The 11,543-nt window shown below is 39.9% G+C and overlaps 1 protein-coding gene across 1 annotated transcript in view; it reads left to right on the top strand.

Moving 5' to 3' along the window:
• Positions 1-711: 711 nt before the first annotated feature.
• Positions 712-11,543, top strand: part of su(w[a]) (suppressor of white-apricot) — a 63,166-nt gene continuing 52,334 nt past the window's right edge. Inside the window, exons 1-2 of the mRNA XM_071587087.1 lie at positions 712-899; positions 2,442-2,611. Coding sequence (XP_071443188.1) covers positions 712-899; positions 2,442-2,611 — 358 coding nt within the window. The remainder of the gene's footprint in view (positions 900-2,441; positions 2,612-11,543) is intronic.

The following is an 11,543-nucleotide window of genomic DNA, read 5'->3' as shown; positions in this document are numbered from 1 at the left end:
GCGTGATACCGTGGTGGTACTTCTTAAGTTAAGTTTTTTAAAACGTAATGTTTTCATCCTAAAACTCATCAATAAATCAAAACATTGTTTATAATAAATAATAACGTTATACTAGTTGAATTTATATAAAAATAATTAAAAACTATATGGTACATTTAAAAGTCTACCTTAACCGGAAGTTGGTCAGTTACGCCAACATGAAAATGTAATGATCCAAAATGAGTTGAAATGATAAAAATAAATATTGCATAAATAAATGCATGAATGGAAATTCTTATACATACACACTGGATGAGATGAAACTGTTCAAACAGATTGAATAAAAAACAATATTGTTGCTCGAACAGAATATTAACCTAGTTATTTTTGTTTAACTCTTACCCTGCAGCTTATTTCTGAATTACGATATTTTATGTATTATCAATGAAATTTAAGTGTTATTTAAAAGTATATATGACTATTAAATTCGTTTGAATTATATGTTTCATGCAGGTGCCGAGCATTTATGCCTGGCAGGCAAATTTTAGCATTTAAGTTTCCTTTTATGTATTTCCAAGACGGTCAATGATTATAGCTTAATTAGAGCATGCTTTGAAAGTGGCCAAAGAATAAGCTAGATCGGTATTATATGCAAGAACATGACCGCCACAATTAACGTATTTAACTGATTATACATATAGTTTGGTAGTCCTGCAAGGTTTGCTAGAAAATATGGCGGTCCCGAGGCAGAACTGGCACCTGAGTGATGCCGGAATTCTTCGCAAAAAAGAGGACGATGATAAACTACTTGTCTTCGGCTATTCTTGCAAAATTTTCCGCGATGATGAGAAAGCACTGTTCATCGATCAGGGAAAGCATTTGATTCCTTGGATGGGGAATGAGGCACTAAAAATTGACAGGTATGTATTGTTACTCTATTTGTTTACATTTACCTTCGGTATTATCTTTATTCTTACATTGATTTTGTTACGTAGGGTCAAATGAACAATTAGGATTTCAGTTGGTCATTTGAGGCTTGATAATTACATGAGGTATTAGAACTTGCCTCCCACACGAAAGAATTTCAAAATATATTTTAAGTCTGGTGAAAATGGACTTACTCGCGTGGGAGTTGCAATTTATAATTTCAAATAAAGTCTATAATCAAGGAAAAACTGAATTAACCATCAGTGTCGATAGTGTTCAGTGAATATGACTTATAGCAGAAGCCACATGAAGTGGGTGACCGTGGATCCCTACCCTGGTCCTGGATAAGGGTGTGGGACAAGAGCTGGGAGACCACCACCCCTTTCATCCACTAACCTATCTAGATCTCCGCAGGTATTGTACGAAGTGGGAGAGTGCGCGCGCGAACGCACACACACTCGGACCGCCTCGAAGTGCCTATCCCCCCGCAGGTTATTTGCTAGTTTGGCGGCGGTTCCCGCGCCTACAAAAATGGATGCAGGGGCCACCAACCCCTCCAAGCTGTACCAAGGTGAGACACGACCGAGGGAAACATTTGTACGTATAATAGCCAGCGCTAAATGGTCCCTTTCATGTGATCTTTCACCACACATCTTATCCATCATTACACCAATACACAGTTTTCTTGCCACATCTCTAACAATAATCGCTCACACCAGATCTGGTGAGCATCTTCAGTAACACTGTTGATTCTCCCATCAATTCCAATATCTAAGCATTTCTCATCATTTTGAATTCATAACTTCCCCATCAGCCTAATATTTTCCTTTCGAGTTATGCCAATGAATGAGGTAGGAGAAGCTTATGTGAGTATTTTATAATCAGATTGTATAACACTTTGTCTTCAAAATAGGACTTCTTACCCAACTTAATTTTCACCCTCAATTTAATTATCTTTCTCTCCATGAGAGTTATTGTTAAATCTACTACATAAGAGGGTACACCATAGAATTTTCTGCTAAGTAAAAGTAATAATGCTTCAACTTTTGTGATTAGTGAACATTTGATGAATATCAAATACTTGATGGTGACTTTGTAAGTCGAAACCTAGGTCGTGCATAGTAAAATATATGTGAAAGGACAAAGTATTTTCTTTTCCGTTCAAATATTTCTTTGCTCACATATGCTACTTAGTCATCTTTTTTAAAGCTTCATGTTTGCCTCACATTGCTGATGTGGAGATCTTAGTCACCTGTCCCCAGCCACTTCATTCAGGATTGGACCCACCCTCCTCTCAGAAAACACATTTCTTTTCCATTCCATGCAGCCAAGCACACTGCCGTGTTTTTTTTCTTTTGCTGCCGCCTGGAAACCAACTGGACACACAAGGGGGCTGACCAAAGGCCCATATTCAGCAGTAAAGACCTTTGGATATTCATTGTCTTTTTTCTGTTCCTCTCCTTTCCTGTCGGGACCCAAAACTGCACTGATATGCATGGCTGCCGATGACCTGGTATCAACTTCATGGAGTACAGATATGATGGACGAGCAGCACTGGCAGACCTGCGGGAGAGTGAAGCACCAATAGGAGGATATGTCCTGTGGGCATCTCTCTCAGACGCTGAAAAAAGAGTTGAGCAACTCTGCGATGAGGAGCGGTATCGAGCTCTCACCCACAACGAGGAGGAGGAAGCACTCTATCAAGGTACCCCAAATTAGGGGGGGGCCAATGTTCGACCATAATAAGCTATGAAGTACGTTGGCAGGGTATCCAGATCAAGAATTTTTAGGGGCTTTGAAATTTCCTTCCAAATGTGAGGAAAATGAATGGATTCTTTTCCAGTGATGGAATATTCCCTTCAATTGTTTTTAGCATTAGGGAGTGCTCTTTTGTTAAGTAAACCGCCACCAGTGATTCATTTAATTTTCCAGAAGATTTGTTCTCCTTCAGCCTGGGTGTATAATTTAGAATTAAGGCAGATGATAGGGTTCCTCTTATAAAAATTACAAAAATGTCCATCTTTGAATTGATAATTTTCCAATTCCTCTGTAATTTTCAGCAACCAATAGAGAACCATAGCAGCAATGGCCTGCCTTACTAAGTAGAGTATTATTTATCAAAAACTAAATGAAATACCTAGGAAACAGTTTACAGGTACTACCTGGAGATTACCAATTTTTTTATTTATTTAAAACATAATTCGCATACAACAGTAGCGCCAATTTACAGTGAAACATATACCAGAAACATGAAAGAAAATGCAATGACAGCATAACAATGAACAACGAGAACCAAGCTTGGAAAGGGAAATATTTGATTTGTTGAAAGGTGGTGATATTGTTTCATGATAAATGAGAAGGATGGGGGGAGTGAATTTAGAAGGGAGGAGAGGCGAAATAGCAAAGGTGAGTGCTTAGTGAGAGATATCCTAGGAATAGTCAGAGATGGAGTAGGGAGTGGGTGGGGGGGGGGGTTCGAGTTGGTATCCTGAAGTTGAAGAGAGTAGTAGTATTTAGGGGAGGCGACCGACAGCTGAGGTCATTTGCGCCATAGGGGATGGACAGGAAAGGATTAAGGGTGAAGAGAAACCCGGCGTCAGCATTAGCCTACTCTTTATGAAAGGCGCCAAGGGGTCCGCAGCTTAATGTCCCATCCGACGGACGGCTTTCTCACTCAAATTGCCCTCCACAAAGCACCTCAAGGAGGGATCGAGATGCCTCTGAAAAATATTCAATGCCGCCGGAATTTGACCCCGGGACCTCTGGGTGGGAAGCCAGTACGTTAGCCCCCGCACCATCTCGATCCCCAGTTGAAGAGAGAGAGTAGTTCAGGGCAATCTATAGTCAAGTTTAGGGTGTCATGTAGGAGTTTTAAATCAGCTTTAATTCTGCAGTTTTAGGTACTAGAGATGGATAAATAAGACAGAACAGCATTTGAGGACACATTTCAGCAATGTGGGACTCCGTGTTTGACTATTTTGGCGAAGAAGTGGGAGATGAAAATCAAGGGATTTTAGATTAGTTGGTGCTGAGGTGAAACAAACATGGAGCAACGTGCAACAGTGGGAAGGACAATTGTTTACAAGTACAAATGGCGTGCTATTGGATCTTTAATTTCTGTGAAGCAGTAAAGGAGGCCTAATAAGGACATTGCTTTATTATTTACTCTCTGAATGTGGTCGGAGTTTTTGGTCAGTTAAAACACCTAGTGTTCAAGGGAGTTGAGTTAATGGTGTAGTTTAATATCAGGGGTTTTGTTTTCAGAGCTAGAGTCATGATGCTGCTTTTTCCAGGGTTTTAGTTAAGCTTCAAAGTATGACATCACTGGGATATTTGATTGAAGGCCAGTTGAAGGTGAATACAGTCAGAAGTATTTAATTTGCTGGTAAATCTTGCAATCATTAGCGTAGAGAAGAGTATGAACTTTGAAGGAAAGGAGCCGGGATGGAAGATTTGATGGTTGGCCTCGGTGGGGTAACATCCTCGTCTGCCAATCCAAGGGTCGCGGGTTCGATTCCCATCTGGGTGGATTTTCCTCCACCTAGGGCTTAGGTGTTTGTAGTTGTCGCCATTGTTTTCACTGTTCATTGTTCGATGTAAAGGCCGAAAAAGTGCTATTTTTGGACTAAGGCTAAATATATGAATAAATTGAAAAGATATGGCCCAATGACACTGCCATGGTAAACTCCTGACATCACAGGAGGCCAAGAGGAAGAAGCATCCGAGAGTATTACATGCTGGGTTCTGTTGGCGAGAAAGCTAGAAATAAGGCTGAGGAACATAATATGTATGTATCAAAAGCCTTGGAGAGTCAAGGTAGATGGCATCAAGTTTACTTGATTTGTCTATTGCCATGACGGCGTCGTGCTGAAAGACGGCAAGATTTGTCAGGCATGATCCTTATGGGAGGAAACCATGTTGCTGGGAAGATAAAAAGAGAGAGGCTAAATATTTAATCCTGTTGATAATAATACACTCACAAATGGTAGACAGGATTGGTAGCAATGAGATAGGGCGATAGTTTGAAACATCATTCTTGGGACCTGTTTTATGTATTGGAATGATATTTGCGCATTTCCATTGAGGAGGGAAGGTTCCCATTGAAGAACAGCGATTGAACAAGAGGGCTAAAGGTTGTGAGAGGGATAAAGCAAATTGTGATGCCCCCACTCTGTGATACTTATTCCAGCCATTCAAAATGGCTATTGCATAACTGTTTGGCTTCTGCTCTTCGCATGCCTTCCCTTTTTTTACCCAGCACCAATGTTTTTGCTGCCATTGCATTGTGGGCACATATCATTAGATTCTTGGATGGTTTTGCTGTTACAGAAAACCTTGGGTTTTATGTTTTTTAATGTTCTATTCATTTGTATTTATTGTCCAAGTATAAGATATCCATCTTTTTCATTCTATTTATGTCCATAAGTGAATGTGGAAGAAATTTGTCCATACATTATTGTTATGATAAAGTTGTACAGTAAAGCCAGAAAGAATGTTTGTTACAAATGGATCCAGTCGCAAAAATCAAAATAATTACTATAAAAGTCTGTTGTCTCAGGCGTAACTTTGTGGAATTTGCATTTTTTAAGGTAATCTACCGGTTAAGGTAGGTTTTTGGATGGACACAACTACCAAACATATTTTATTACTCCTAACAAAACACAAAATCCATCATCCTACTCTATATCAGGTCCCTCTTCATCTCTTTCTTCAGTACTTTCTTCCTCCCTTCATCCCGTCCAACATCCCTATCCTGTTCCTTCCCTTTCCTCTTTTGCCCAACATTCTACCCTCTATCACAGTCTTCAACATCCCACTGCCGGCCAACACCCCCTTCATCCACCTTTCCTGCCTCCATACGATTGCTCCCAACAAACCCCTCTCTTCGCCCACCATACCAAGTACTTCCTCCTTTGTTTTCTTCTCTGTCCATTTCACCTTCTCCATTCTTCTCCACACCCACATTTCAAAAGCCTCCAATCTACGCCTATCCTCCTGCTTCAATGACCACGTTTCCGCGCCGCACATAGCTACGCTCTATAACAAAGTTTTTACGAGTCTTTTCTTAACATCCTTACTCAATGTCCCCGTCATCAACTCCCTCCTCCTTGTGAAAGCCTCTTTGCCTGGCGCAATTCTTCTCCATACATCCCTACTACTTTGACCATGTTGGTTCAAAACACTACCGATATATGTAAACTGTTCCACCTGCTCTAGTTTTATCCCTCCTATTTTAATGTTTAACTTAGCCTTTTTCTTTCTAGAAAATCGCATAACCTTTGTTTTATTAATATTGATTCTCATCCCATTCCTGTCGCATTGAATTTCAAATTCACTAAGCAATGCTTGCAACCCCTTGGCTGACTGACAAACTAAAGCTTGGTCATCAGCAAACCTAACTGATTTTACGAATTCCCCGCCCACTTTCATTCCTACCTCGAGTTCTTCCCATGCCTCTTTGATCATTTCCTCTGCATACAGGTTGAACAGCAATGGTGATAAGGGGCAACCCTGCCTTACACCCCTTCCTAACACTGCCCATCCTGACTCCCCGTTTCCCACCCGCACCTGAGCAGTCTGAGACATGTACAGGTTGCGGATTAGCCTCCTTTCCCTCCAATCTATTCCTATTTTCTGCAATATACTCATTAGTTTTTCCCAATTCACTCTATCAAACGCTTTTTCGAAATCTACGAAACAGGCAAATACCTCCTGGTTGTGTTCTATATTTCTCTCGATTAATAATCTCATTACTGCAATGGCATCATGTGTACCTCTCCCCTTCCTAAACTTAAACTGATCATCCCCTAGTAATCATTTGCCCTACTCTCTATCCTTTTGTTTATGATCCTGAGAACAACTTTAGCTGCATGGGATATCAAACTAATTGTCCTATAGTCCTCACATGACGTGGCCTTTACCTTTTTCGGAATAGGAACTAAAACTGATCTCACAAAGTCTTCCGGCCAGATTCCCTCCTCATAAATACTACGGATCAGCCCATATAGCCTCTTCCTCCCACATTTTCCTAAGCATTTTAAAAGTTCCACGGGAATGTTATCTACCCCCACGGCCTTATTTAGTTTCATCTCCCTAAATGCCCTTTCTATCTCATTGTCTAGTATGCCTGGACCTAAGCTGTCTTCCTCTACGTCATTTTCTTTTTCTATGTCTAACTTTGTTGGTCTGAGTTCTTTACTATACAGTTCTTCTCTAGTTCTACAGGATCGTTCCTGCATCAACTATTACCTTACCCGCCTTATCTCTAACTGTCAGCATAGCTCTTCCTTTCTTACTCCCCGATAACGATTTAACTTTGCTGTACAGCGCACCGATATCACCCTTCCTCTGCAGACTTTCCATATCCTTGCACTGCATCTTCCACCATGCTTCTTTTGCTTTATTTGTTGCCTGCCTCAATTTATTGTTCAATTCTTTGTACTTCATTTTGCCTAATTCTGTATTTACATTCTTCCATTTTCGCCGCTCATCCATCTTTGTAATCGTCTCATCCGTGATCCATGGTTTCCTAGTCCATTAAGCGTTAATGGTTCCAATGGTGTCTTTTGCGGCTTTAGACAATCCTTTCTTGATATTTTCCCATTTTTCTTCGATAGTGCTTAGCTCTTTATCATCCTCCATGATTTCCTGTACCGCCTGTTTGTATTCCTTCCTTTTCAAACCATTTAATGCTTCTACATTCCATTTTCTGACTCGCCGCCCCTGCCTTATCTTTTTGAAACGGACGCTACATTTCATAACAACTAAATTGTGGTCTGAGTCCACATCCGCTCCCGGGAAGCTGTGCGAATTCATCACAATGTTCCTAAACCTGTGTCTAACCAGGATATAATCTAGCTGATACCTTTCTGAGTCACCTGGCATTTTCCGTGTATACCTGCATCTTTTTTGGTGTCTAAACCAAGTGTTGGTGATGACTAACCCCTGTCTCCTGCAGAACTCAACTGCTTTCTCCCCGCGGTCATTCCTCACGCCTAATCCGTAGTCCCCGACCTCGTCACCATCTCTTCCTTCACCTACCATCGCATTCTAATCCCCCATCACTATCAAATGTTTCCCTGCAGGAACACACGCGGTCATGTCCTCTAACTGATCGTATATCCTATCGACCTCTTCTTCCTTATGGTTGCTCGGTGGCATATATACCTGAATAATAACTAAGTTCGTCGGTTCTGCTTTTATCTCCACTAGTAGTATTCTATCCGTTACCTGCTCTATGTTGACTACGCTTCTTCCTACCTCTTCATTTAATACTATGGCAACCCCTGGTTGGCTCTCGTCCCCACCGCTGTATATTATTCTATACTTATCACTCCAGTAATCCCCGCTATCTTTCCATCTCACCTCGCATAGACCTAAAATATCTATATTTCCCCTTTCCATCTCTCGCTTAACATTCTCCAATTTCCCTGTCCTCATCATTGTCCTAACATTCCACGTTCCTATTCTAACTAATTTGGTCTTCTTCTCCTGCGTCTTCTGTCCTGCTGCTGCTGGTTTTCCCTTTTGGAATTTGCATAACATATTGAAATGTAATGAAATAATTGACTTTGTAATTCCACACACTTTATTTAAAAAACACGACCCAGGTTTCGACGTTGAACGTCATCATCAGGTGGTCCTCATAGAAGCACGCTGGCTATATATACCTTCTGATCATAGGAGGGGGGGGGGTTGGTCAGAGAGGGAGGTTGGAGGGGTGAAAAGATTACAATGTAGCTGGGAAGAAAAGAGAATTACATTTTTGATTTAGAAGAGTGGTAGGTCTAGGAGTGGGGAGTGGGAGGGATACAAAATTTTGTTGGCAAGATCATCTTTCCAACGGACACATTTCAAAATTTCTAACTGCTCCAAAGCATCGAGCCTTTGACCTTTTTCTTCAAAATGAATAATTTTTGTCACAAAGTCACTTTTTTGGTCAATTTTGAAGAGGTGCTTTGCAAAGAGGGATGTTATGTTCTTATTTTTTACACATGTTTGGTGTTCTTTAATCCTTTCTTTAAATTTCTGTCCTGTTTGCCCAATATACTTTGTGCTACAATCCGAGCACTTTAACTCATACACTCCACTCCTCTCATTTTTGGGGACTTTGTCTTTAGCGTGAGAGATCAGGTTCTTAAGGCATGAACCACTGTAAAAGGCACATTTAATTTTTTCTTTAGGAAAACTTTTAATTACTTTTTGAGAAATAGTCCCAAGATATAGTATTCTCCGCCATTTGGCAGTGGGATCTTTTAAATGTTCGGGGTTGTAAATGTGACTAAAGGCTATTTTTGTAAGTTTATTCCGGTAAAGTTTATTTATTAGATCTTCTGAATAACCATTGTTTACTGCTAACGTTTTAATTACATCAAGTTCCTTATTTACATTGAATTTTGACATAGGGATAGCAGTGAAACGGTGGATCATTGCATGAAATGCCAAAAGCTTTTGGGTGAAGCAATGCCTTGAAGAGGAATCAATTAATTGGTCTGTATACATTTCTTTCCTAAAAATGGAATACTGTAACCCGTCTTTGTCTTTAGAAATGGATAGGTCGAGGAAATTCAGGGAACCTTTTTCCTCTTTTTCACACGTGAATTGTACATTAGAATTGATAGAATTTAGATGTGCTAGAAACTGATCTAGTTGCCCATCAGAACCTGTCCCCACACAGAAGACATCGTCTACATATTTTAGCCAACAAAATACATTATTAATGAGAGGGTGAGCTGAGGAGAACAAAACTTTTTCAAAATTGTCCATATAAATATCGGCCAGGAGTGGGGACAAGGGCGAGCCCATGGCTAAACCATTGGGTTGTTGGAAATATGTACCATTAAAAATGAAATAATTTTGGGAAACACACGTCTTAAGTAACATACAAAGTTCACTTATAACTGGCACTGGGATGGATTTCCGGATGAGGATGTCTTTGGCAAGGTTCACCGCTTCCATGGGTGGCACGTTGGTGAAAAGGTTGCGTACATCAAAGGAAACAAGCATGCACTTTTTCGGGATGACCTTTTTCATTAGTTTGTTGACAAGGTCCAAGGAATTCACTACACCATATTCCGTGGAAAATTTGGAAACCTCCCTGAAGAGTACATGAAGCCTTTTTGCAAGTATGTGGTTGGGAGCTGACATATTTGATACTACAGGTCTGATCGGAATCCCATTTTTGTGAACTACACGCTAGATTATAATCTTGACATACACTTTGGCTTGCGGTGATAGTTCCAGGTTTTATTTCAAAGTATTTCTACCCGTTAGCCTGCTGATTGTGTTTATGCCACTTGGTGTCACAGTCCACTAAGATGCCCATCTCTTGCAAATAATTGAGTTCTAACTTCTGGTGAGGATGAGCCTTCTAGTCCAAGCACGTAAGCCCTTAGTTCCCTTTTCTATTTACCTTTCCAAGGCAACCCTCATCAGAACCATTTTTTAGGCCCGCATCACCTTGCGCTGCAGCTATTCCATTTTAATAAGTTCTGCCCCATCAATAATTGTATTTCATAGCATTTTAATTTATGCTCATGACTACTCAAGAAATTACAAACCGATAGTTGGTTTCCTGTACTTTGAACAAATTTTATGGAAGTTTTGTGCGCATTCTAAGCACAGCAAAAGCTGTGTTATGTGGAAATTTATTTTGTAACCAGGCCTCACAAACTGAATTAAAAAATTTTTTTTGCAGTAATATTATTACTTGGCATTTAAAATCTAATCAAAATTTCTTAAATTATTGATTATTCTGTGACTCCATAATGACAGTGCCATAAAATCTAAATTTATCTGGCAGTGCTTGTCATGAAGCCCTGTCCTTTTTTTAATCTATAAATTAGTTCCACAAAAATGTTTGCCTATATGTATGATCCAATTTTTTCTTACTGTTTAAAACACCAATGGCCATTCTTGAAGATAGAATAAAAATCTAAGGGGACAAGAGTGATGGAATGAAAGGAGTGGTTTTAATGTTGATGCAAACACTGGAACTGATAAAACACATGGAGATGGGGAAATAAATCAGCATTTGCAAGAGAATTGTTTGAAAACAAGGCCCAGAAGGTTAAATTAATGAAATGTGTGTCATCTGAGTTAAATGAATTCATTAATAAGTGTGCCGGGTACTGCATGAGCAAAAAAGGAGTAAGTGGACTGACAGTTTTCCCCAAAGCATGCCAGAGGAGCAGATATTTCAGAGCAGATGCTAGTGGAAAAGGCTTTTTGATGAAATGATGATGACAGAAAACTGTGCATTTTTCATTGGATGGCTACCATGTATTTAGCTCTGCCATGGAATCAGGAGATTGGATGCTTCTGAAGAAGAAATCAGGTGATCATGATGTTGCTGAAAAGTATAGGTAAACTTTAAAGTACAAATTGATGCTCATGTATCAACATCTGACAAAATCTATAATGCCGAGTCCAGACTCTTTTGGGGTGTTGGCCTAATTCAACATTAGCTGGTGGTAATGAATCGTAATGTAGAAGGTTTCAAACAAAATAAGGATCAGATGACTTCCTGTGTGTGCTAATGCATCAGAATCACACAAACCTTCAATGATTGGAAAATACCTGTAACCTGGGGCACCAATGGTTTTTTTCACCTATTGTTCATTATTTGGTAAAATCCA

The sequence above is a fragment of the Hetaerina americana genome, unplaced genomic scaffold (genome assembly GCF_022747635.1).
Source record: "Hetaerina americana unplaced genomic scaffold, ioHetAmer1.1.p SCAF_29, whole genome shotgun sequence".
NCBI classification, from domain to species: Eukaryota; Metazoa; Arthropoda; class Insecta; order Odonata; family Calopterygidae; genus Hetaerina; species Hetaerina americana.
Note: the sequence above shows the minus strand (reverse complement) of the source record. Positions and strands in the feature narration are given on the sequence as shown.